Below are 27,461 nucleotides of genomic sequence, written 5' to 3' on the forward strand. Positions count from 1 at the left end.
TTAGAAGCGGTTGCTCAGCTGCAAGTCAGAGCTCTTGTTCAATCAAACCTTGTGATGTAGCCACTAGCCAGGTCTACTAGCAAGATTAACATACAGTACAATCATAAACGTGACATTTAAGCCATCATGCATGACAGCTGCATCTATGTCCGTGATTCATACCTTTTATTAACAATGCGAAAATGCAAAAACAAACCTTCACAATAAAGCTTTTTGAGCTAACGAATCTTTCCGCTCTAAAGTGCCTCAAACCATCAAACCACATTCAATTATGCAGTCATATTTGAAATTTCGACTTTTTGAAGTTGTTCAATTTGACTTTTTTTCACATCACCACTGCAATTACGATTTACGAAGTGGATTGCTCAAAGCATAGTATTTAGAAGTCCATGCTCAAAGTTTTTACAGAATTCTATTTCTCGTGTGACGTCACAATGACGTTGATCATCAACCTATATATTGCAAATTGATTCCTCCTACCTGAAGGAGTTATGTGGCGTTGAAAAAGTCCAAGCTTACAATAACCACAAAATCCTGCTGCAGGAAGCGACAGACGAAAATGTTGAATCGTGTTTAAAGACTTGTTTGGTGTCACAGACTAGGATAGAAACTGTTATTGTTTTAGAATAGGGTGCCATACTGTGGTTCGGCATAAAACTGCAAGCACTAAACAGCTGTTTATGAAATCCGTAAAACGTGCAATGCATAATTCTTTTTACACAGTGCTTTCTTGGAGGATGCAGAAAAGTTTTGTGAAACTGTTTCTTTTTTTCATATTATGATCGCATATCACGTCAGAGTGCCACTTGTTGAGTTTGATAAAAAAAAATAGCAACTTAGCGATTTGATACAACTTACAGGTGTAAATGACCTGTTAGCCCAATTTACATCAACGTCTGACAACTAACCTTGTGTTTACAACGCTTAAATATGTCGCCGGTAAATATACAGTAAGTCAAGAGTTGGTTGGTTTGGAATAAGTTTTATAACGTTCTTATACTTCTATACGTTCATCACAAACGTTGTTTCACAAAACTCAAGTTAAACCAAGGCGAAACTAGTCAAGACACTCGGCTAGTAAAATGAACATTTTCCTGTCAACCAGTGGCGTAGCCAGGAATTTTGAAAGTGGGGGGGGAGGGGGGGTTGACAGCCGGCGGGCGAAGCCTGACGGCGTGTTCGCCTAAGACTACATCCAGCGGCGGGGGGTCTCCCCCATAAAATTTTGAAAAATTACTTTGAATTTGATGCATTCTGAGAGCATTTTCAACAAAAATGTGGGTATGAAAATTCCTGTCAAATGGTGCTGTCCGGTAGCATAGCAAAAGGATAAGACCATGTTTTCTTCGGCCTTTTTCGGAAACAAAGCTAAGTCTCTACGCTTTCTTGTTGCTAATTCCTGGCTGAGATATTTGAATGTTTGGTATTGGCAAAACTCGCTCTTTTAATGCAGTTTCGTTTAAGATTAGGCAAACTTTGTTTTAAAGACATAAAGAGACTGAAAACATCATTCTCAATATCGTGACATCACTCGCGTGCCAAAAGGGGGGTTGAAACCCCCAAGTCCCCCTCCCTGGCTACGCCACTGCAGCCAACCGTTTCCGATATATCACAGATCTTAGTCTAATCTTTAATCACCAAACATTTTGAAAGTAAATATAAGGTCTAGTATGCATCGTCAAGCACTGAATGTAATGCGAAGCAGATTTAACGTTTATAATTCAACACGATCCGATGCAGTGTATTTTGTTAAGTAATTAAACGGGTGTTAATTAGCCGACCAAATTTTAGTTAAAGTACCCTGTCCATTAATAAAAACACGTGAATTGGGCCAATTCTTCGAAAAAATAAAGCTTCTTATTGTTGCTTTACTGGAAGCAACTTAGGAATAGACACTAGACAGTTTTCCAAAGCTACAGTTTTTTAAGCGCTATATACATCACATGTCTGAGTGAACAGTTGCGTTTGAAGCAGAGAACCAGGAAATATTTCAATTTGAATCGGTTATATTGACTGAGTTATTGCAAAAGTGGTTACAATGCGGAAATATAATGCTATTTCAACGTCAGTTTGGGAAGCCGAATCACTGTTCTTCTGTAATGTTGCGAATTAGTAGTGTGGGCGTCAGTTGCTCACTTTGCCTGAAGAGTTGAAGCTAGATTTTATTGGAAGTTTTGTTTTAGTAGCAGCCAAACGAAGCTAACTGTTTACTTGAAGTAATCTTCGTGAACAAAATCTTCAGTCCAGTGAGACTTTGTGTAAATGTAAATAAGATAGAAAGACTGAATTTTGCTTTGTCTGCGATTTCTTGAGGGATTTGATTCATATGGCAGCTGTGCTATTTCAATGATTTTAAGTTGATCTGCTAAACATCCAACAGCGTTGAGTTAGCACAAAACTTGACTCGCGCATTAACCTAGATTCAACCCGCAAATAATCTCCATTGTTTTTCAGAAAGATTAACACGGTATTGCGTCATAAAAATAGTGCGGGTAGCATAGTTTGCATTCGGAAAACTGACGAAAAAAATGGAAGATACTACAGAGACGCCTGCTGCGAATGTAGAAGAGACCACAGCGCCAGAAACAAAAGAAAGCGAAGCTGAAGAAACACCCGCACAAGAGCCAGCGCCAGAAGAAAGCGAAGAAGCAGCAGCTGTCAGTGCAGAACCTGAAGCCAGTGCTGTTGAAGAAGAAACCGAAGATACAGACGTCAAAAACGACGAAGCGGGAAAAGAAACAGGCGAAGAAGAACTTGCTGAAACAGAAAACATGCCAGAAACAGCTGAAGGTAAGTAACCCTGTTTCTAGAATATGATAAACAGTTGTTAGATACAGTGAATTCTTCAACACGTACCAAAGAACGTGTGAGTTCTAAACCTTTACTAGACAATTAGGCCTACTTTGTAGTCATTGTCAATTTTTGGAATGCAATGTAGTGTTTTCCTATCACAGATTGGCCAGCATGCTTGTTGCTTCATTCAAAATGATATAGCCTACTGCAATACAACTTGCAGTTTGGACGATTTTTAGTAAGAAGCATTGTATTTTCAAAATGGTTTCTGCGTTGACAGTTGTGCTTCCAACGTGACTAAGCTGATAGCTACAACATGTTGAAAACCAGAGGTTTTTGTGGATTTATCTTGTGACAAGATTTTTATCATACTATTTTACACTGATGTAGTAGACCAGTGGGGAAGTGGTGTTGTCAAGAGTGTACATCTGGTGATTTTGGACCCAGGGTCGGATCCAGCAAGTAGGTTAGCTTTAACGAAAAGGTTTCAACAAATCACATTAATCCGACCTTGCAAATGTGCCCTAAATACAGTTACTTTTATGTGTTTTAAGGGGGGTGGAGGCGATTGGGGCTATCGCCACTCGGTGGTTGTGAGTGTCTAAAAAGTTTAGACTGGTCTTATTTTCGTAGTGAAAAGGTTTCTATATTGTTCTTTCGTAGCGGGAGTGTCTTTTCTGATGAGACATTTAAACTTTTTTGAGTAGGTTGGGCCTTTTATTAGTATGGAGTTGAAAATTATCTTTTAAGCAATCCAATACATCACTAATCAGGGACCCCGAATTTGGCTATTGCTGTGTGATAGTGCGGTTGAAGCGCTTTGTTAACAATAGCATGAGTAGGCAGCCACAAACATAAAACTGTTTTAAATTATGAGTATGTATACCGGTACTTCCGTTTTAACTGCAAAGTAAAAGCAGTCACTCTTGTTACAACCTAAGGAATTACATGTCCTAATACAAGAGTGTAACATCTAAACTATCCATGAAAGTTTTTCTGCGTAGGGTATGCCATCGTAATAAAGATCGTGGAAAAATACACTAATGTTTTGGCTTACCGCTGTGAGTATCAATTGACTACATGGCATCAACCAATCGACGTCATTTCAAAATCTATACGCATAAAACGGAAGAAAACAGGTTGATATTTTGTCGTAAAATCAAAAGTTCTCACAAAAGATTGAATGTCAAATGAAATTCAGAGTTTGTAAAGCTGTTACTTCAATGCCTATTGAAAATCACTCCCACCTACGCGCTCAGTGGGCAACATTTGATGTTTCTACATAGGCACATTCTAGTGTAATGTAACTAAGCAGGCAAAATTTATTTGATAGTTGTTAGAAGTTTATTTAGCTTACATGTTATTTTTCGGTTGATGAAATTTGTTCCCATTGGTTTTAGTTGGCCAGACGAACCTTGAGCTTGGTAGGCACCTAGATCTGGCAGCAGGCGCGAATCTAAGAGTTTTTTTCGGGGGGGGGGCCAGAAAATTTGAAAATCAATTAAAAAGAAAGAAAAAGCTAAACAGATATCAACAATGATACTACGACATATACAATATGCTAGAAAATAGACATTAAAACAACCATTTTCATCAATGGTGATGCCGAGGGACTAATATCAGCTGTTTAGAAGCATATCAAACCATTTGATGCGGAAACATACAATTTTTCACAAAATTTCGGGGGGGCCCCCTGGGCCCCCACCATAAATCCGCGCCTGTCTGGCAGTATATCAGTGGATAATTTTTTTGCGATGTAGCCTTCCTGTTATGACGTCACATCAACTGAACACGCCCTTATTCCTTAACGTTCTCTGAATCGAAAGGGCAAAGCTCGGTAGCTGGTGTTGGAGAAAGGCCGGCTAAAATCAGCAGCACGCACAACCGTTTATATTTGCAACCAACTAACATGCAGAGCATTTTGCGCCATTGATTCGAGTGTACAAAGCAACAATAGCTTTGAAATAAAGTCTCAGTTTTTCGTGCTGATAGTCACGTCGCCATTGCTATCTCCAAAATGCTGTTTAGTCTGGTCAGAATTCGGAAATCCACTCGAGTTATTTGTTCCTATTTCTTTGACATCTTCTTTAACTTCGAGAAGCTTTTCTGAATTACGCAATGCATTTCACAAGTAAATAAAATCTGTACATTTCGCCGGTCTAATCGTTGACCTTTGAACTGCTCATGTGGTGACAAAAAAGCTTTCTTGTAACAAATCAGTCAGTCCTTTTTATACTTTATGCAGACGTTGAATCGATGCAAAAGTTGCTGGATTATTCGAACTAGTTCACGATAGCCACGTGGTTTAAACTTGCCGCTTAATTGACCTACAAATGCCGTAAACGTTTGTTAGACATCAAAACAATGTCGAAATTTATTTTGTCAATGCTCGAAAATCAGTTCAAAGTTTAGACTTGAATAAACAAGACATTTCAATTCACAATCGTGGAAAGATCTATTAATATGACAGCCTGGACTTGAGTGGATTATCCACATTGCGTTATCATGCAATGAAATTTCCTAGGTCGTTTGGAAAATAAACTCAAAATGTGTTGAAAAACATGCGGCAGTGCGGTCAAATAATGTAGGTAGAAAAACAGTCTTTGTCCAGTAATTCAATATTAGCAGTTATTGCTGCTGGAAGTTATTTTGATTTACTCCGTAAATGTGCAGTACATATTCAAAGACTTGATCAAGCAATCCTGTAATAATGAATATATGATGTTCGTTATTCATTTCCAAAGAAGGCCAACGAATCTGAATCTGATGATAAGTCCTGATTCAAGAGCAGGAGATTTGCGTGATTATATTTTGAGTAAAGGAACGCTGCGCGAGACTCCAACCTCACTCTATTTCTCAAGCTTCCTAATCCATGGCAGGACATGATCACGACGATTTGGTGAAGCATGAGATGCAGCACGGTGACCATGACGTTTCTCCTGTCACATCATGCTCAGGCACTTCTGGCAACCATGACACTTGATGGTTATTTCCTGTCCATTAAACTACATTTGATGATGAATTTCTTCCGCACAGTTTTCCACATAGCCTACCCATGTTTTAAAATAAGGTGACAGGCCTAATAAAGCTATTTCTCCCATAGTTGGCACCCAGACAGGTGCTGCTGTTGCTACAGGCCAGAGCAAACCTAGAAATAATGAAAAGCTAAAGGGTAACTCTATATTCCCTTAACTCAAGAGTTCGCACACCAGAACCTTTCCCACCAATTATAGTTTTCACGTCACGCCCAGGACACAATAAATATGTAAAGCTACTGTACGTTATATAGGATTCAACATTAGCTTCTGGAGACTACTTAAGTATTGTGTTTTTTGTTAAAATAATGTATTCCACCCAGTTGACTGTGTGTTGCCTGGTTTTGTGAGTCGAACATCGCTCGTTTATATCGATTGCAATTTGCAAACTGCATTCTTGTCAGCGAATTTTGTGTGATGTTATTGTAGTTCTAGTAGCTGTCTCTCGTCCAAGAGTTTCTACTGTAAATTCGTTCCTAATTAGATTACACAAGCCAGATGTTAAAATGGATAGCCTGGCAATCGATAACAATCTGATTTTATGCGAGCTTTAAATTTTGTGTAGTTTTTACATTCTCACAGATTTTTCAATCCTTATGGACGACCTGTAACAAATTGCAACTGTCATTTCTGGCAATACCATTCAATAAATGCATTTTTGAACTGTAGCCTACAGTACTTCTGCTGTACTTGCTGCTTTTAAGAGAAAATTGGATATGTCCTATTGCCTCACGAGTCTAAAGTGCATATCTTGTTTTTGCATGATGGGAGTCAAGCTTATGAGGAAATGATTATGCGCTTGGTCTATCTTAGCTTTGTCCTTATGACGACAAGTGTTTTCCGGAAAGTAAAGGGTCATGTTCCGGTTTTAAATAGACTTTTTTAAAAGTACACACTTCCCGTTTGGCAAGGTTGGGACGAATCAATAAGACTTCAAATAGCTGTTATTGCTGTTTGTCAATGCAAAACAAAACTTTTTAAAAGTTTAGTTTAACCGTACCCGTATAAATCTCGTTTGAGTCAAATTGCCTTTGAGCTGTTTACAATTACGAGCAATTCATTTTCGGTGAATTGCTGATGTAAAAGTGTATGTTTCTTTAAGTCGGTGTTTGTCCAGAGGTGCTCAAGAATAAAGAACAGAGTTCTTGCGTTTGTGACTTTAATTCTCATATGACAGCTTATGATTTAATAGTCTGTAAATTTGGTTTCTTTAATCGTGACCAAGACGAGGTTTCAGTCTCTAAACTTTGAATGCAACGGCTTAACTTGTTTACAAAGAAACGCCGGCCTCATTTTTGCTGTCAATGCATCGTTTTTGATTTTCAGTCTTCTGGCATCCTTCTGAGCTGCACAACTGTTAGGAAAGTGACCAAATAACCTAGTAGATACTTACACTAGATAGGTGCTGTTTTTTGCTTTTCATATTCTGTATGTGTTTTCAATTGTTTGTTTTATTTTTTGCAGTTAAAGAAACTCCATCTACTGTGACAGAAGTCACGGAAGAACCAACAAAAACAGGTTAGTTTTCAATTAGCAATAGGCCTACTTATCACTTGCTTAAACAAGGTGAATGACTTGAAATGTATATTTGCTTTTGAAACAGTCAGTTAGTTTGATATAAGAGGAGATACGAAAGTTCACGAAACTCAAAAATGTCAATGCTTTTACAGCTTGTTAAGAGTTATTCTTGTGTGTAGATGAATCAGCTCCAGCGGAAGAAGAAACATCGAATGGTCTTGATGCTGGTGCCACAGAAGATGGTGAGGTTTTCATCCGAGGCAGATTATATTTAAAATCACTTTTCAGCTGGTGATGATTCATAAAATTTACCTACACTTTTGCAACAAAGAGGTTTAGAGATTATATCATATGGGTGGGAATAAGCCAGCAGTGAATTTCGAATAAAAATGGGGAGTACCAGAGTTTCCACTAAGTAAAACTTCTTGGACAATTTATATTTGGTCAATTTATCAAATTAGAACTGAATTTCTGTAGAAGTTAAACTGCAGGGTGTAATTTCAAGTTGAATTTAGGTTTGTAATTGTTTTCATGACCACAAAAGGGTTTCAATAACTTATTTTTTGAAGAAAGTTTATATAAACGTTGTGTCATCTTTCAGTGAATGTTTAAAACTTCGTCTATATATACTTAATGCACAAGGTTTTCCACTTTACAAAAATAACCATGGGTGTATCAGAACGTCCCCTGTTCGTTGCTGCTTGCCTGAGTATGTAGGATTGTAGGTTAATGTGTTTGGAGTTGTAATGTATTTCACATTTTAAATACGGTATTTTTTATTTCACATTTTACAATTTTAAATATATACGGTATTTTTTAACAAAACACAGCAGAAACACCGGCCGAACCAGAGGAAAGCGCAAAAGATGAAACCCAGGTAAGTTTTACGTGAAATTGGAAGTTATGACAATTAATGTTGTGTGACAGCAAGCTATTGCCATACACGAGTGACTTACATAAGTCAGCTTGTATTTTTTTTATTGACCCTTCTCGCATCATAGGGCAATCCCACAGATGTTTGAAGGCACAACCCTGTTTTTCTCACTTTAAATAAATCGTCAGTTTTTTGACTGACTTACACAGAAAAAATTTGTTTTTTTATCAGTTTGCTTTCGATCCTTGGTAGCGGTAATCATGTTTATAATTTGCGATATAGATAGCATATGTTCAACCTAGTTTAGGAGACGCTGTACCAATAGCACTATTAGCGTGGTAGCCTTTAGCTTGAGGCACATCAGCCCGGAATGTGCTCGTGAGATCTTCCTGGAAAGACGTAAAAACGTGGTAAATCTAACCTGCTAAACAAAAGTGTTACAGTAAGCGACTAAGCGTACTTTGCATTATGTATCAAACCTTCAATATCAACCCGCTTCTATCTAGCGTAATACCATGTTTAATCTGCTCTGTTTTCTCTTATCTTTTTGTTGCTTTGCTTCAATTTTTTGTTGTATTCCGTTCAAAAAAACTGCTGTGCATTGAGCAGCATCGTTAAACAGAACCTTGTTTAATAAAAATCTTTCCATATGCTTATAAATTCTTATACTGTTAACATATGTTCCCTCAGAGAATGAGAATATTCTTACTTTCGAGATATATATCTACTGAGAATCAATGAAATGACCAAGATCACTTCGTATTTACTGCCATATGTCTTTTTCACAAATATTATACGACTATCTGTGGTTCAAAATTGTTATTGTTTGTATTGGTTCTTAGAATAGAACCAAATTAATCTCGCTTTTAACGTCTTTAATCTAGTAAAATCTGGCCTGCAAATATCGCCCTGGTGGATCCCACGCTTATGGGTTCTATTTTGTCCAGTGTCCACAATAGAATAGTCGAGAGTATGCGCCAAGTCGTGTTTAAGAAAGTGAAAAACGCCACTAGTTTTACGCGCCTACTTCCACTCTGCAAGACCAGACACGCCTGATCGTTTGGATCATCGGACTTCACAACCTTCTTGGTTACAACATCATTTAATAACCGTCCTAACAATCATGTTGATTTCTCAGGAACTAGATGGTAAAGCAGAAGGTGAAACCGAAGCAAAAGAAGAAACTGAAGAAAAAAGTAAGGAAGATACAAAAGAGGAAGGTAAAGAAACTACGGAAGCTGATAAACCATCCGAAGAGGCTGCAGAAACTTCAAAAGCAGAAGAAGAACCGAAGAAAAAGAAAGGAAAACTTACCAGTAAATCTTTCCGGAAAATGTTCAAGGGCATTTTTAGTAGGCCCGCAAAGAAAAAAACTGGTAAATATTTACTAAATAAAGCTTATTTCAAAAATTGTCTTTTGCAAACACTAGCGTTGACAGGAAGTACTTTTGGACCGAGCCCGGAATAATTTGAGGGTCCCGGAACCTTTCCAAGGAACCAGGCCCCTAAAACAACACCGAGTCTTCTTTAGATGTAGTGCGCTTTCCTTAGAAATGTCTTACTTGAGCCTCGACGATCTCATCGGTACCGGGCCACAATTATAATCTCAGCGGCCTTGTCTGTAAATACAGAACATAAAAACCCTTACAGTTCGTTCATTTTGCACTGGGTTGAAGTTAGGTTGGGACCATTTTCATGGTAGAAGACTAAGAGTAACAAAAATTGGAACTTTGTGGAGTGTTTTTGTCATATTTAGGTTTATGCTTGGTGGATGGTGGTTAGATTTGCATAAAGTGAACGGAAGACAAGGTGGTGCACATAGGATCAGTGCCGGTCTTAGGATATTTCGGGCCCTGTGCGGAATATGCTTTGCTGGCCCCTATGACAATGATCCAATTCAGTAGCGTAGCTAGGTATTTTGAAAGGGGAGGGAGGTTTGACGGCCGGCGGACGAAACCTGAAGGCTTGTTCGCCGAAGGCGACACTCAGTGGCGGGGGTCTGGGGGGCCTCCTCAGAAAATTTTGAAAAACTACTTTGAATTTGGTGCATTCTGAAAGCATGTTCAACAAAAATTTAGGTATGAATATTATTGTAAAATGGTGCTGTCCGGTGACATAGCAAAAGGACAAGATCATGTTTTCTTTGGCATTTTTCGAATTAAATTGAAATTTTTCCATTGGAAATGACAAAATTTACTGCATTTTCTGAGTAAATTGCGGGCCCCCTAATTTGCGGGCCCTGTGCGATCGCACGGTTTGCACACCCCAAAGACCGGCACTGATAGGATGTTTATTGTTTAAGTTGGTAGGCTACTTTAACTTGTTAAATTTGTGAATATATTTAAATTACAGACGAAGATCACAAAGAAAAAAGTCCAAAGCCAGCGGAGGATAACAAAGAAGAAGAGAAGAAAGCCGAAGAACCAAAACAAGAAGACGCGGCACCATCTGCTTCTTCTGATAATCAACAACCCACTGAAGGTAACACTCTGATCTAGTGTTTTCAGACTCGCTTGAGTTTAGGATGTAAGTTGTGACTCACTGTGACATTTTAATGTGACAAAGTGTTGTCACCAAAAACAGTTGCAAAGCGTATGGACGTGATTCATTATTTAACCGGAAAATTGTGTTTTCAGCTGATGTGCGGTACAAACGTTCAGCTGCAAAATTAGACTAAATGTAAATTTGTTCGCTTTTGGGAAATTGAACTCGCATCGACTTAACGAAATTGAATTTTAGAAACCTATGTTTTCATTGAAGCCTGATCTCGAACCTTACTACACGTTAACATGCTGGCCTCGTTGGCTACATGGCTGAGTAGTGAGAGCCTTGGTACGACGCTCCAAAGAACGTCAGTTCGACACCGCTCAAGAGCATATGGCTGTGTTTTTGACAAGATACTTCATCGCATGCCGAAAGGTGGACACGAAGATTGGCGTCCTTGCCTTCACGTCAACTTGATCTAATTATAAATCATCGACTTGCCACAGGGCTTTGGAGCAGGCGTAAATGTTAAGTTGTTCCAGCTCCGGAGCTCTCTTATCATAAATTAGCTCCAGCTCCTGAGCTTATTGATACCAGTGCTGCGGCTCCAGGCACCAAAAAGTGCTTTTATTAAAATAATGACGACATATCAATTTAATTTCTAAAGCTTAAAGTGCCTCTGACAGGAAAATAAATTTGCTAAATTTACCTAAGATACCAAAGAGATGACACTAACAAACTTCCCTGACCAGCAAATCGTAAAAAATATCAACAGGCTACTAAGTTACACGCTTGCAAACTTTCGTTCATTTTCGGCAAATCTGGCAATCAGTCAATTACGAAAATAAAAACGGCAACACCGCTGTGACGTCACCGTGGGTGGGAAGGATACATTCTTTCTCTGTGGTGAGTTGGTAAGGTATGGTACGACTGCTCCAAAACGTCAATGTGTGGGGCTCTATTGGTCTAAAGCATGTGCAAAATGAGAATTACCGAAATGAAAAAGTCAACTTATTATTACTATCAGGTTTAGATCAAATAGATTGAGTTTATTTTTATCAAACAGCATCTCAATTCAATTGAAATTGCAGTTTTTCTAAACTCTTGTAGGGCTACAATTTGGATAATTTTTTTGTTTGTCCTAATCTGGCTATAGCCATTTGCAGTGTAACAGCAGTATCTCACAGACAGTACCCTTAATTTATGGTTGAGGTAATGCCTGGAAATTGCTGTTTATGTGACAGAGTCACTGACAAAGACGTGTGCTATATTTTCATGCTTTCAAACAAAACAAGGTGCTGAGAAGAAAATAGTCAAAGTTTTCTTCAAGTCTTCGAAAGTGGGATGGACCATACAAAACTAGTCGTATATGTTCTCTTTACTTCAATGGAGATGATTTTGTTAACACCACAAACCCGATTTGGATCTTCTCAGCAATGAGTGGCGTGCTGGGAACTGTAGGTGGTGCGTTTGCCACAAGTGCGAGTCTATGTCCCAGCCCAATGAATGTGTATGTTGCCATGAAGTGCCACAGACGAAAGCACTTTTGAAGAAAGACCCATCTAGCTGTGTTACCAATTTGACCCATTTTGAGGCACACTTACATCCTGCAGTTCTGAGGACTTTTTTATGAGGAGCAGGAAGAACTGGAGAAAAAGCAATAAACCGAAAGGAGAAAACGGAGACCTATCGAAAGAGTAAGGATGCTACATTAGGCTAAAAATACCCTAAACGCTAAAGAATGCACACTAAACAAAGTGATTTTATTTCCTTGCAGGCAGTATCGGTAATTAGTCGCTTACAGGCATGTATTGGAGTGGATACTACAAGGTGGTACTCTCGGAAGCAACAGTCGGATTGTGCTGCCATCATGCATTGTTTGGCAAATCCGAAACAATTTTAAAGTCCAGATGGCTATTACACCGGTTTTCAATGGCCAACTGAAGGCACATTATGAGAGAGAGAGAGAACTTTTATTTATTTATGAATAGTGATGATGAAATAAATATGAATGATGATTCGTACGATTTCTTCATTTTTCACTTCAAGTATATTTTAGGTTTTGTAGGAACGTATCCAGTACAGTTTTATTAAACTGCAAAAAGAATAAATATTCGAAAAAAGCAACCGCTTGTACCAACTCCGACCAAACTGTGATCCACCAATTACATCTAGAAAGCATTTGTTTTATTCGTCGCTAACGACGCCCACCCACGATGACGTAATACCACCAAAGTCGTCGCAGAGCAGTGAAATATGGAGTTTCGCCTGTGGTGGCGCTGTGGAACTGTCGTTTTGTATAAATTTCGCCCTTACCAGTCGAGCTTCGAGGTTAAGATTAAAAAGTTCGTTAAGCATAATTCTGCGCTAGAAAATGCTTAGAAAAGTTACTATACTTGAGTCCAACCTGTCAGGGGCACTTTAAAATTGCCTGCAGTCAGCTGTTACTAAAAATGGCACAAATTTATGAAATTTAAGGTACTTTCATCAAAATGTTATGCGAAACTGCGTTTCACAACGTATTCGTTAATTCGACGTCTGATTACGCAAATAATTTCTTAGTTTTGTGAAGGGTTGCTGTTATAAATTATGTGACTTCAGCCAATAGTAGTAGCATCTTATGAAATACATCGGAGCCGGGGCTATTTTTCAAACAACTGGCTCCAGCTCCTGCTCCACTAATTTCAAGTAGAGCTCCAGCTCCGTTGAAAATGCACGGCTCCGGCTCCAAAGCCCTGCTTGTCAGGCATAAAGCGTGTGGATACGGCAAAACATGCCGAGATTGACGTGCTCTACCATATTGCTAAACGCTGTTGTTCATTTCAGAAGACAAAGATGACGACACACCGAAAGAAAACGGAGAAACAAAACCAGTTGATGACGTCACCGAAAGTCCCGCTGCCGCCGATAAGCCCGACGCTGACGGGGTTCCAGAAAGCAACGCTGTAGAAGCCGCGGGTTGAATAGAGAAAGGATAATCTTGTTAGTTGGCTGAGAGCATTCCATCGATGGGCAGCATTTCTATTCTGAATCAGTTTTATACGTTGAATACGATATTAGAGTATTTTAAATCGAATCTAAAATAGACCGATGTTTGAGTGCGTTTCTTTCACATTGTCTTGTATGAAGACGAATGAATTTTTTTGCTCGATTTGTCCCGCTTAGCCTTCTTCAAGGTTGAGCAAAGAGTGTCGTTTTATTTTGTCTTCTGCCAATATAACGATGTTTTCTTCAAAACACAAGCGTTGTTATTTTAATCAGTAAAGCACCGTGTGAGACCTAAGTTATCATTCCACAAACAAATCCCCATTTTAATCAACCACCGTAGGCTATAAGGATATGATTTTCTGTGAATTAAATTTGAGCATTTTGAGTTTTTCTTAAGCGTTTACAGTTTCTTTGAACCTTAAGTTATATAATGATCAAATGCAAAAGTAGTTTTTACTTCTTGGAATAATGAGCTTCAATTCGTATTTTGCATTATACTTGTCAAGTACTGAATACTTTGTGACTGGTGTTTTCAGCAGTTATCGTTAAACCCTATTTCTTTAATAGCGTTTTTATAGTAATGCCTAATCATGAATTCATCTTGGATTAACCAATTTGAGACTACTCAAAGGCCCAACAACTTATCCCGTGATAGTTTAAAAAGAAAAAAAGTCTACTGCCTCTTGTGTCACTCGTTTTGCTTGATCGATCATTCTACTTTGTAAATATCATTGTCAGTAATTGTGTAAGGGCCATTCCAGCAATGCAACGAAAGGTTATTTTCACTCACATTGTGCTTTTGCTAAACAGTTTAGGAGGGTAGTATGTACTCTACAAAAATTTTGAGATACAGTAGGCTACAACGGTGTTGGCGAGTTCAGAACTTTATTAGCTGGAAATTTCTGCAAATGTAATATTTTTGGGTTTTCTATAGCTAGCAAATCGGTGTGTTTTACATTGACTCAACGTCTACAAACGTTGAATTAATGTAAACTGATTTTTAGTATTCACCACCGATAGCTCAGTTTGAAGATCAAAAGCTGCGCAGGTTTGAGGTGTCACGCACTTTAAACACTGCCTTTACGGCAGTGAATCGAAGCCGGTCGTTTGGTCGACAGGACATTTGGGTTAGGGTTAGTTAACCCTAAAATGAATCGTTCTGTTGACCAAATGACCGGGTACCGAATGACCTTCAGACATTTCAACAAGCCGAAAGTTCTCATCTGCATGGCTCAGTTAGGTAAACGTCTGCCAAGCGCACGAAGTAACCCTGGTTCGTCTCGGGGTGTGCGCTTGAGTAACGCAATTAGAAACTACTCTCCATTCAGCGGCATCCAGTGAATAGAATAGTCAACAAACAAACGGAAATTTCACTGTCAGCCTCGGCGACCGGCCCTGTTTCCAGCTGAAGTATGCGAAACTGCCGGGAACAAGCTTTCTAAGTCTGAGGATAAAAATTCCCACAATCATTCAAAAGTAAGCAACGAAAGACTACGCACTACAACTATCATATCAGCTGCTTTTATTTGGATGAAACACTGAACGTAAAACCAACATGCATGGAAAACTAGTGATTTAGTAATCCAAAACAATTATCAAGTCTGTAGAGGTTGAATCGACATGAAAAAAACGGAAAGCATTATAATCGTACTTGAGTGCTTAATCAAAATAGTATATCAGTTATGATGGGGATAAGCTACTGTAAGTAATGATGCGGGTCAACATTCTTTACATTTTTTTAAAAGTTTGCAACATTTGAAATTTATTGAGTTTATTAAGTTACTTGAAAGAGCGGGGCAAGCAAATAACATACAGCAGGAGCTGCATTATACGTTTAGCCCAAAGCTAGCAAGTCAGAAAACAACCTTCGAAACCGCCATCTTTTCCACGTCCTGTACTCATTCACGACTTCTTCGAAATTCGCATGTCCACTGTAGTTCAATTTCTTCATGGCCGATTCCTTGCAAGCAATTTCTATTCTCTTTCATCAGTAACGTCTGGCGGCTTTTCTGAACTTGTCATAATGGTAATTGTCCGTTGCTTTATCGGTTTTGTGCGGTCTCTTTTCTGCTTCATTGTGAGGCCTTGGCCCTGCAAGTTAACAGTAAACGTTAAAAAGATTGAGCATAGTACGAAGCAATCTTCGGAATTCAAATTCCAAACTCAAAACTGCTCTTCTGTGATTGTCAGAAAAACTGTTTCATAAATGTACATTAAAACCTAAGCACAAACAGCAATAGCAAAAATTTGGCATATTAGTTAGGTTACAAAGATAGGCTACATGCGAGATATTAAAGCTCGAGCAAAATAGGGGAACCAACGCCACACATCTCTTGGATGTCATTTGAAGACAGCAGGGAAATGCTACTGGTGTGTATATAACCATCAGGACATCTACCCATCAGAAGTGGAACAAGTTTTCCATTGAAACATTAACTTGCCTGCACCAAGCTTCAAGGAAGAATTATTTTAAGCCGAACGTGAATTAGTTCTAGCAACAAAAGCGGCCAGCACTATACCGAAGCTGTTTGTATGAAAGACAAATAAATAAAACCGGATAGCTCATTAAAAATTAAAACATAACGCCTTATGACGAAACGTTGAGGCAAAGATAATGATCATTCATTAGAGAATAATATTAAAATAAAACATATATTTCCAGTAGATCAGTTTACGTATGTCCTTACTTGAATCTCCAACGACGAGAGGAGCAGGAGCCTCTGGGATGACTTCTTTCTTTTTTTCTTTCACGTTCTCTCCGTGCATGTCTGTAGGAGGGAAGAAAATACAAAACGTTGTAAGAAAATTCAACATTAAAATATGTTAACAATGTTACATCACGACGAAAAGGTTCTTCAAATGATCAGAAGGGTATTTTTACAGATTTATTTCACACACCTAAGCAGGAGAGAGAGGGTGTACTGGGGGTAGTGCTAAGGATAGAAAGGGAGTGAGAGATTTACGGCTTGTATTTTAGTTTTATCAATCTCAGGGCGAAAAGATTAAAAAGATTCTCAAACGCGGAGGAAGCTTAAACTTAGGATTAAGGGTTGGTTGGTTTTGAATCTTTATCCTCGGACTGACAAAACCTTGATAGGTTATTCCTGGTAGTTTCGCATACTTGTAGAGGTTTTTGACGCAGGGCTGGATACCGAGATTGATAGAGTGAAGTTTTCGTTGGTTGAAGTGTTGTTGCCGGGGAGTTATGTCATCCATCAGGTGCCGCTGAATGGAGATCTGTCCTTGGAATGCGCTGCTTAAGCGCACACCCCGAGAGTCGAACAAGCGCCGCTTGATCTTGAACTTTTTCGTTCACGAAGCCACGCGTTAAGTAACTGAACTTTCGGAGCTAAATTATGTTATCAAGAAACTAGTCTGGAAAAGCACACAATAGTCTACTATGTGATGGCACTAGTTCTGATGCCAAAATTACTAGTGGGAGTATATTTACAAAGTCGTACAGAGACAAACGAAAGTGAGCAAAGAAATCCTGTCATTTTAAATCGATGTTTCGGTCACAATGAACTCCATGGTCGTTTCCCACACAGCAAAATCCGTCATTTTTACGTTGATTGAACATCTGCAGACGTTGAACCAACGTAAAAATAAAGGATTTTGCAGCTGGGTTGTTCAAACCAGAGTTTCACACAAATCTTTATAGCTTACATGCCTAGCAAACGTAACTTTCGTTGTGTTTGAAAAAACAAGAACAATCAATACAAATGAACGATTTTCTGCGATGAAATAAAATCAAAACGACTTTCAAATAATATAATATAGAGTCTTATAGACGCTATGAAGAATCGTACTTACATCGCTTATGTTGGACGTAATTGACAGCCATGTTGGTCGGGACAAATGAAGTCGTCTTTTCCTTCTTCTTAGACAAGTCTTTGATTAGTTGCTGTTTCGCCTCTTCAGTCCTTTCGATGTTTTTGATTTTGACGCTGATTGAAACAAAAACTTAACAAGGCTGGTGAGAAGGAAAAGGATGATGCATTACTCTTTTTTCATGTTGCAGGCATAAAGTCACTTTCACAAGATGCTTAGGCTATTTTACGTCGGATTCCATCTTTAAAACATAACATAGAACCAGTGACGCTTTCAAAGTCGTGATCACTTGTCAGACCCATTAACACAGCTGGACCGCGAATAGCTGATTCTACCGTCGTTGAAAAATTGTTAGTCTTCTTGCTGCTATATGACCAGGCCCTTCTATAGTAAAAAAAGCGAAAAAAACAAGCGTGTACAATATATAAACCGCCAAGATCGGTTAAGGTCAGTGGGCGGACAAGGATATTTCTCCACTTCAGTCGTACTTAAGATAAAAGGTTTTTGGAAAAAAGGGAGTAAGGCTTTGGGAAAGTTCTTAAAGAAAACTGTAGAAAACTCGAGTTATTAAAAAGATTAAAAGTACATGAAATAATCAGTATTGTTAGCGGTTATTGTCTATTTCTATATTTTATAGGAACTTGCAAAATTCACGGTGCTTAACCTCTAAACAAAGAAAAAATCTTTACGGACCAACCATTTCTTTTTTTCAAGGTACAGGTAAAAAAAATTTGAAAGAAAATATAAAACTTACTCAATGCCTAAATCTACTTCTGGGATGCCACTGAGCATTTGATTAGACAACATTTCCTCGGATTGGGAATTCGCTTTTACCTGTAAAAATGACAATGCATGTGTTTACAATCAACAAGCAGGCAACAATAAATACAAGAACTTAGATGCATCCATAATAATGACCAAGTGACGATTAGTTATGCACAAGGGCGATCTACCTGGCAGTCAGCCGAAGGCTCAGCACTGCCAGGTAGATCGCCGCTTGTACATCATGCACACCCCTGACACTTGCTAGCTCGGTTGTATTGTTCTTACAACGGTAACAATTCAATTGAATAAAAAAAAAACAACGGTCGGGAGCACTGTGATATAAATTAGTTCCGATACCAATTGCGCTCATCCTCATAAGCGAAACACGTGTCTATCGCTGTCAATTCTAGCTGCAATCGACTGCTGGGAATCAACGATAAGTATATTGGATTTGTTACTGCTATAAATCGCAACAGTTTTTCGCAGTATCCAGCCACAAACCTGCAAGTGTTCAGGTAGTTGATACAAAGCGTCTTCTGCGGATTTTTGTTTCGATTTAGCATCGTCAGTGGTGGTTTCACCTTTTATTCGCTTCATTTCGCCATCAATATAAGCCGTTCTGAAAACAAATGTTAACTTCCGTGTCAAAGAAAAATACAGTATATATGTAATATAAAGAAGCTTGATTTTTTTTGTTTCCACAACCAAACAATCGTCCAAAATTTAGTACTGTATATACAGTCTGTAATTGCGTCTGCAACAGAACTGGGTGCAATACTGTAATGACACAGCCAAAGACGCGGCTCACACATGAAGTGAAATGCTGAGTGGATGAATAACATGAAGGCCCAGAAGAAAATAAAAATACGATGGTGAAAATTGGCAACATGGATTTATAGCACCAAACCTACTCGAGGAAAAGTTGGTCATACGTCTTCCTCTAGTGCCTTCTGATACCACCAACGGACAGAATAAAAAAAATATCAATCCTCATAATGTAGCGCCAGTATGCCGGAAGCAATGTTGCTAAAAATGCTTGTGTAACTTTATGCATTCGTCCATTATGGTATCAATCATTCATAAATTGCAAGGAGCAAATTGTGAACATTGCAGATCATTATTGAAAAGATAATGATAGTTGCTAAAAGTTTAGTTGGAACTCTTACAGTTCAGCATCTTCGTCTCTTCTGTTGGTTTCAACGGAAAACGTTGAACCAAGGTTGGTGACATCACGATCCACATCCTCATACGTCCTGTCTCTGTTCCGGTCCTTCACATTCATCAGCACCAAACCTCCAGTGGCCAACTTGAAAGGATCATTCTGTAATATAAATAGAATGAATGATGTTAACACACTAAATCTGCAATTAACACTTGACAATAATACATTTTCGTAATACAGTATAAGCTTTAGGAGACGAGGATCTACCCTTTTACGATAAGTTATCCCATTTTTGCACGTTTCCTCGCACAATGTGATCGCTAACAGTTGTAAGAAGATAACCTGCCACTTTCGCTTACTTACACCACACATGCATATTATTGGGAACCACACTTTTCTATTATTGCGACATTAATGGAATGCTTGGGGGACTCATTTGTAAATATGAATGTCGGCAGAGAACAGCAATGAGCTTTAATAACAGGCTTAGTGGGCAATAGCAATATGACTATAGGAAATGGGGAGAAAAAACATGCATGAAAAATAAATAAATAAAACAAGAAACTAACGTCCATTAACGCTTCTTCCAGTTTTGTAACTTTTAATCCCGTAGCCAATGCAGCGGCATTCAGACCAGTCTGTCGCTTCCGAATCTTTTGTAGTTCACGAGTGGTTTCAAGGATGTCACTAAAATCGATTTTTTTCAGATCAATACATATAACAACGATTGTACACTACAGTGTGGATTAAGAATTATGGTACAACAATACAGAATTCATCAAGTGTCAATTTGAACTTCTCACATTGCTATGCACACAAATCATACACCATAAACAAGCAGTGGAATTCAAAAAAATTATTCTACATTGAAAAATGAAAACCAATTCTGTATGATATGGAGCTCAATCTTAATTCTTCATGTTTTAGAACATGTCACTTCAATATACATTGTTTGTTTCCATTTCTAATTTAAACAAGACAACACAGTAAAAATTAAATGACACTTTTAACTGGGGGGCATCCAACTTAACAACATGGTGCTTCTTCTGGTGTAAACATACGCTATCACAACATGGCTAACTTCTTCAGAGAATCCAATCAGGAGATAAATATCTGATCAAAATCCTTCAATAAGTCAGTCGAGTTAAACTGACAAAGCATTAAAATAAATACAGATCATCACATCACATTACAATATCTTCTAATAGCTTGCCAATGCATCAAATGCACAGCACTTCATTCAGAAAACACATGATGAAAAAATGATATATTATGATGACATTAGTTAGTACCGTACTCATAGTCACAACATAATAATGCTGGAGATGGGCATTTTCGAATAATTGAGGTTGAGGATACAAATCTATTCTAGAATAATCCAATTCGATATATGGTATTTTGATTAAAAAAGATGGAGTAAACGTCAAATAAAGTTAAGTTTTCATTTGGAGCCTATTAAAACAAATTATTAAATGCCTATTAAAACGTAAAACAATTGCTATGCAGTGTTTATAGCTTTCCAAACCTTTTCCTGTTAAACGATGTATTAATTTGACGGTGGCTAGCTTTGTAAACTAATATAATAATGTGGAGGCACATGCAATAGTCGCTGCTCTAATACCCCGACGATTAACAGCGCTACATTTACTGACAAGATTTTATTTTGCTTTCCTTGATACAACACAGTCATTCAAACTAAGTCGTGAAACAAAGCAACCAGTATATAACGGTTTTTATATTGATTTACGGTCTGCAAATGTTGAAACAAATACAAAAAGACGGGTTTTGCTAGTAAACCAAACGATCATCACACCAATGGCTGTTGCACTGTTGCACGTGGCTGGGTTTTTTTTTTCGGTCATTTATCGGTCATTGACCGATTTTTTAGAAAAATGTCCGAATAAAATATAGTCAATTCGGTCAAAATGTCCGAAAAATATATAGTCAATTCGGGTGTTGCACGGTTGAGTTTTGCTAATGAACGTTGAAGAAAGTTTTCTCAGATAAAACACAACAACGTTTCTCAGCGAAACTTAATGTTGTAGCTCATAGGCGCCTAATTATTTTTTTGGCCGTGGGGGCGAAAGCGTGTTTCATCAGCAGCAACGCAAATTCAGCAAAATGTCACGCAGATGGATGACATAATTATGTCGTCACACTAGGAGTGCTTTTATTGCCACACTCGGAGTTATCGTTACGTTCGACCTATCGTTAATTATTATAAACAAAACTCGACCACTTCGGTTAAGCAAACACATGCCATGCGTCTGCGTAAACTAGCGGTTGATGGACTGCGACTCTTTAAGCTAAGCACAACATAAAGTTTAGCAACGAATTAGATTTATTACCATGAAACAAGAGACGAAAAGGTTTACTAAAAAGTAAAAGGTATACTGTAAATGGAATGACAATGTCTTGAAAATGGAATGCAAATACTAACTTGATTATACGCTTGAAAATGTACCTGTTGAAAGTAAAATCATTCACGTTTACATCAATTCAACAGCACGTCACCTTGAATAAATTTAGAAGTTGCTGACATCCGTAAACAGCCTTTGAAAAATAGTTACGGAGAGACGTTTGATTATAGCTCCCTTTTCACTACAATATCGCAACTCATGACTGACCTGTTTTCGTGTTGCAGATGAAACAAAATATGCGCATATTCCCGCCTTTGATCAGGTGTTTATGGCAACGGTCGTGTGTGCGCCATGCAGTTTGCGCGAGTCCGTTGTTGCGTTGACTATTCCGCATGTGCGCAATGCAGTTTGTACCAGCCCTTGTTGCGTTGGTTGGTGGTTACGTCGTGCCGACACTTCAAGTTCATTTTCACAGCGAGCGGTTCACTGCCGCGACAATTCACTGCAGAGGTTTCGACTTTCGAAAGCAACATCGAGTCTGTTTGCAAGCGCATAAAGCTAAACGCACGCTCCGTCTACGTAGCAAATTATGTTGTTTTTGGGTGCATTCAACATCTGATGACATTAAATCGACACAAAATGGTAGATTTTTGCTATGTCGCAGGCAGCAAAATCAGTCATTTTTACATTGATTCAACGTCTGCAGACGTTAAATCAATGTAAAAATGACAGATTTTGTCTGGTGTGGAATTGTAGCATCCTACTCGTTCTAGTGATTATTTATCGCGAAGCTGTTGCGGTTTGCATTCAAAAAATGTTGTCCTGCTGCCGATCGCTAGTTAATCTATTGTTTTATGTATCAATACAGCATAAAAAGTTGGCGCCTATGTTGTAGTTAGTCAGGAAGTGCAAATTTTGGTTTGTATCAGCTATATACTTGAAAGGAAATATTTTCCTCAGAAAAAATGACCGAAATAAATAAAAAATGACCAAAATAAATAAAAAATGACCGAGTTTTTTCAAGTCATTTCGGACAAATGACCGAAAAGTGTCAGCGAAAAAAAAAACCCAGGCACGTGGTGGTGTTGACCAGACAGACCAAATACTATACAGTATGATACATCACCAGCCTTCCAACATTGGCACATTTCGAATTCCCGAATTCTGGTATATTTCATTTTGAAGTTATGAACGTAGAACGAAACAAAATGGCTTAAACTTCAAAATGAAATTCTTCACTCAGAAATTATTTCGAAACGAAACTAAGACAAGGAAGTTTGCTTCGAAAAGAAACAAAACATTTCAAAATCTTTTTGTTTCAAACAGCCCTGATATCTGTGTGCTCCTCTCAAAATACTCAAAAATTAACTAAAAAATGCAAAATTACACCATCAACTAAACGCAATAACATTGCTGAGCGAAGAAATTCCTAGTCATGTAGCGCTGAAATCCCTGCCGAATTCTCAGAACTTCTAAACAAGATTATCAAAGATCTGCGTGCAAAACCTCAAAACCGGCAACTGCAATGGCAATCAGCGTGTTTGTGCTTGTGCAAAGTATTCGTTGCGCTACTTGCTCGGAGTCCATCGTTGATCAATGATAAATAACATAAATGTGAGTTGAGAAACAAAGATACATACCAAATCCTGTTTAGAATTCGAATAATTTAGGATTCGAATCCACTTAGAATCTAAATTGCCCATCACTAAATAAGGCACAATAAAAATATGCGGCAAAACACAGAGCAAAAAACGCAATTATCACATGAGCTGCTTCAAATTGGAATCAAGTTTGCCTAAATATACTTTACGAGCTCTGTTAAACCAATGTCCAGGGAAATTGCACACATGCTCTTTACTAAAGCACCGCGTAAGTCGACAATGAGACAAATAAATTACAAAGTTATCAAGTCAGCATTTTGTCATTTATAATATTAAAACGCAGTGGCTATTCTTACCATATATATATATGTATTGTGAATATAGACTTTGCAGGCATATACACCTGTTCAGTGTTCACTCAAGCACAACACATCTTTTCTTTCGCCTGTCCCTTTTCAATAGGTAATCAAAAAGGCTGAATTTATTACCTCCAAACTCAAGAGATTTTAACATGATTGTCAGTGGCTCATTGCATGTTTCTCCAATTCAGATTTCAAAAGACATGAGTTTGACACCAATCAGAAGTACCTACTTTTTTTAAATTTGATCGATGATAGTGCATTTTTGCAGCTTCCAGCTGTTATAGTGTGAGTGATCAAGTTTAACTGTTTAGGGTTATTCTTTATTTTTGCTGGAATTTGAAATTTTCTCCAAGAAAATTTAATCAATGTGATCACATTTGCCAAATAAACTTGCACGTGTTCTTCACTGCACCACCTAGTTTACAAAAATGACTGATTTTATGCACTATATTTTTGCTGACAACGAGTTAGTTTGGTGGCTGTAAAAATTAACAATATATATAATATACTTATTTCAAGAAAACGAGTTTTATTACTGCACAATTTAAATGTATTAGTTTTGCCATTTTTTTAATACTGTTGCCTTCATGTGTTTATTAATTATTATGCATGCGTGACCACATTTTGCACATGCCGCTGACGCTACGGTTTTGAAAAAAGAGACAGAGCCTACGTACTAACATGCTTGAGTGCATGTTGAGATCAAACATCTTGCTTAAACAAACAGGGGAATATACCCTCAGAGGCAAAATTCACAATTTTCTGTACCGGTATGAATGGTAAGTATAGCCTAAGTTGCCTATTCAAAAACCAGCAAAACAGAATTTAAGCAAGCTTCATTCTCAACTGATGCTAGTAGCCTACCATGGGTGCAACCTAGTCTGTACCTTGAACCATTCTTACAGTTAGTTCGTACCCTGAAAAGATCGAGAAAAAAAATTAAAAAAAGCCGAAGTCGCTGATCGTAGTTTAATAGCACAAAGCCGAAGTCGCTGATTGGAGTTTCCCCAAACAATTTGAAACAAACTCGAGGGTTAGGGTTAGCAAAAACTGCGGTTAGCGGAAACTGCGAAAAAATGTTTGCGAAAACTGCGATCAGCGAGGGTTAGGGTTAGAGCATAGATCACTCTATGGTTAGAGTTAGGGTAAGCGGTAACTGCGGTTAGCGGAAACTGCGAAGAAATGTTTGCGGAAACTGCGATCAGCGAGGGTCAGAGCATAGATTACTCTATGGTTAGAGTAAAGGTTAGCGGAAACTGCGGAAAAATGCTTGCGGAAACTGCGGAAACATGTTTGCGGAAACTGCAATCAGCGAGCGGTAGGGTTAGAGAATAGATTACTCTATGGTTAGAATTAGGGTAAGGGTTAACAAAAACTGCGGAAAATTTTTTGCGGAAACTGCGATCAGCGAGGGTTAGGGTTAGAGCATAGATTACTCTATGGTTAGAGTTAGCGGAAACTGAGGAAAAATATTTGCGGAAACTGCAATCAGCGGACTTCGGTTTTGAGCTATTTTTTCTCTCGATCTTTTCAGGAGGAAAATTTTAAAATGATTGCGGAAACTGCAATTAGCGACTTTGGCTTTTTAAAATTTTTATTCTCGATCTTTTTAAGGTACGAACTGATGGTCCGAACTGTTTATGGTACGAACTAGGTTGCATCCGCCTGCCATACCCTCAGAAAATACCATATATGGCAACCAAAGCCAGGGCCAATAATTATTGTTGTTGTCATTATGATATGAAGTGGATGCAACCTAATTCGTACCATGAACATTCGTATTGTCAGTTCGTACCTTGAAAAGATCAAGAAAAAATTAAATAAGCTGAAGTCGCTGATCGCAGTTTCCGCAAACATTTTAAAATTTTCCGCAAACAAACAAAAACTCTTAGGATCATTACCGGAAATTTTAAAATGTTTGCGGAAACTCCGATCAACCCTAACCCTTTTAAAATGTTTGCGGAAACTGCAATCAATGACTTCGGCAAACTCTTAGGATCATTACCGGAAATTTTAAAATGTTTGTGGAAACTGCGAAAAAACGGAAACTGCGATCAGCAATGTTCTACTTTTTTCTCTCGATCTTTTCAGTTCGTTTGTTTGTGGATACCGAAACTCAGATACCCTAACCATTTTGAAATGTTTGCGGAAATTGCAATCAGCGACTACGGCTTTTTTTAATTTTCTCTCTCAATCTTTTCAAGGTACGAACTGATGGTACGAATTGTTCATGGTACGAATTAGGTTGCACCCATATGAAATATATAAAAAATACCTGGTTTCTTCATCAGGGTTTTCTTCACTAGATTCGCTTTTCTGTCGTTTTCTAAATTGTTTGTTTTTTCGCTTTGTAGAAAACATTGAAGAAGATTTGTGCATAAGAATTATATCAAACAGTATATCTCTAAAATGAACTGATAAAAAAGTTTAAATAAGTTATGTTCTACAGTTTGTAAATTTTAGAGCAAAGGTCAAATGGTGACATGGAGCTGGTGGCCAAGATCTTCTAATACCTTCTATAAAACCACATGCTTATGTTTCATTGTACCTTTTCAATTAAGTATACAACCTCACTCACTGTGATTGAGTATATCTACTCAGGTAACTGCATAGTATATGTTTCCCTAAAAATACCTCTTCAAACTTAAAATCTGTCTAAATTTTATCAAAACAAAAGTGTACGCCTTGGTGATTTATACTTATGATTACATTTAAGAAAATAGAGTTGCTACCACCCAAAAAATAAACATAATCTTGCATAGGAGTCAATTGATTATGTTGTTCAGTTCAGTCAATGTTATCCTCAATTCCAGGGTTGCCAACCTGTCTTCACCAAAAAAAGCCAGACCTAGTCACAAAAAAAGCCTAAAAAAAGCCAGAAAAAAATAGCTGAAAAAGACAATATAAAATAGCTGAAACAGCCAAGAAAAAGCCAATTAGTATTCATTAAACATACACATATAAAAATTGCACAACCAAATAGTGTTCCACCGAACTTTGACTTCAGCGACAACGCAGAAATATAGTTAATGAAAAGACAAGCAACTAGAAAATTTTCTCGTTTCGGCTTCAAAACGACATTCGGTCGGACACTACAACCAAATATAAGTTAGAAATTACTGCTCCGATTGACGCTGACTGAATTTTGTTTCTAAAAAAAACGGGAAAGATAAAATTAAGCCAAAAAAAGCCAAAATTATGTTGGCTTTTTATTAAGTTGACAAAAAATCGATGAAACATGAAAAAAAGCCAGAAAAAGCCTAATTTTTCTGGCTTTTTTTATTTAAAAAAAATAAGCCAAGGGAGTTGAAAAACAGCCAGATTCTCAAAATCTGGCTTCAAAAAAGCCAAATTGGTCACCCTGCTCAATTCCTCAAACTTTTTTTTTTTTTTTTTTTTTCAAACTTAAACCTCTTCAAACTTAAAATCTGTCTAAATGTTATCAAAACAAAAGTGTACGCCTTGGTGATTTATACTTATGATTACATTTAAGAAAATAGAGTTGCTACCACCCAAAAAATAAACATAATCTTGCATAGGAGTCAATTGATTATGTTGTTCAGTTCAGTCAATGTTATCCTCAATTCCTCAAACTTTTTTTTTCTTTTCGCGCAAACCGTCAAAGAGACAGAGACCAACGTAACGCAAAGCTCAAGCTCAACTCAAACTTGGTTAAATACTCATCATT

At 37.9% G+C, this 27,461-nt stretch overlaps 2 protein-coding genes across 3 annotated transcripts; one reads left to right on the forward strand and one right to left on the reverse strand.

Annotated features, from left to right (window-relative positions):
* The first annotated feature begins 2,458 nt into the window (after positions 1–2,458).
* LOC145769598 (uncharacterized) lies at positions 2,459–14,477 on the forward strand. Of its 2 annotated transcripts, none has more exons than XM_082581261.1 (7): positions 2,459–2,790; positions 7,293–7,346; positions 7,526–7,588; positions 8,177–8,223; positions 9,359–9,596; positions 10,573–10,701; positions 13,531–14,477. In XM_082581261.1, the coding sequence occupies exons 1-7, from the start codon at positions 2,529–2,531 to the stop codon at positions 13,665–13,667; spliced, it is 930 nt and encodes a 309-aa protein (XP_082437387.1). In that variant the 5' UTR covers positions 2,459–2,528; the 3' UTR covers positions 13,668–14,477. The 2 variants fall into 2 exon arrangements, with proteins under 2 accessions (XP_082437387.1, XP_082437388.1); XM_082581262.1 differs by having other exon boundaries at positions 8,180–8,223.
* A 714-nt stretch (positions 14,478–15,191) lies between these two features.
* On the reverse strand, positions 15,192–26,182 carry LOC145769346 (splicing factor C9orf78-like). Its single transcript, XM_082580956.1, has 8 exons — positions 26,049–26,182; positions 20,020–20,137; positions 19,455–19,609; positions 18,790–18,907; positions 18,278–18,357; positions 17,506–17,639; positions 16,380–16,460; positions 15,192–15,783 (listed from the first exon to the last, which is right to left on the reverse strand). The coding sequence occupies exons 1-8, from the start codon at positions 26,150–26,152 to the stop codon at positions 15,680–15,682; spliced, it is 894 nt and encodes a 297-aa protein (XP_082437082.1). The 5' UTR covers positions 26,153–26,182; the 3' UTR covers positions 15,192–15,679.
* Positions 26,183–27,461: the final 1,279 nt, after the last annotated feature.

This window comes from Aplidium turbinatum, chromosome 4, assembly GCF_918807975.1.
Source record: "Aplidium turbinatum chromosome 4, kaAplTurb1.1, whole genome shotgun sequence".
NCBI lineage: Eukaryota > Metazoa > Chordata > Ascidiacea > Aplousobranchia > Polyclinidae > Aplidium > Aplidium turbinatum.

What these genes read in the sequence shown, in the direction of transcription:
- LOC145769598 (XM_082581261.1), top strand. Translation starts at nt 2,529, where the DNA reads ATGGAAGATACTACAGAGACGCCTGCTGCGAATGTAGAAGAGACCACA. An exon ending in GGAAGAACCAACAAAAACAG is followed by an intron (nt 7,347 to 7,525) that starts GTTAGTTTTCAA and finishes TCTTGTGTGTAG; the next exon opens with ATGAATCAGCTCCAGCGGAA. An exon ending in TAATCAACAACCCACTGAAG is followed by an intron (nt 10,702 to 13,530) that starts GTAACACTCTGA and finishes TGTTCATTTCAG; the next exon opens with AAGACAAAGATGACGACACA.
- LOC145769346 (XM_082580956.1), bottom strand. Translation starts at nt 26,152, where the DNA reads ATGCACAAATCTTCTTCAATGTTTTCTACAAAGCGAAAAAACAAACAA. An exon ending in AGAGACGAAGATGCTGAACT is followed by an intron (nt 18,908 to 19,454) that starts GTAAGAGTTCCA and finishes ATTTGTTTTCAG; the next exon opens with AACGGCTTATATTGATGGCG. An exon ending in TCTCGTCGTTGGAGATTCAA is followed by an intron (nt 15,784 to 16,379) that starts GTAAGGACATAC and finishes GTTAACTTGCAG; the next exon opens with GGCCAAGGCCTCACAATGAA.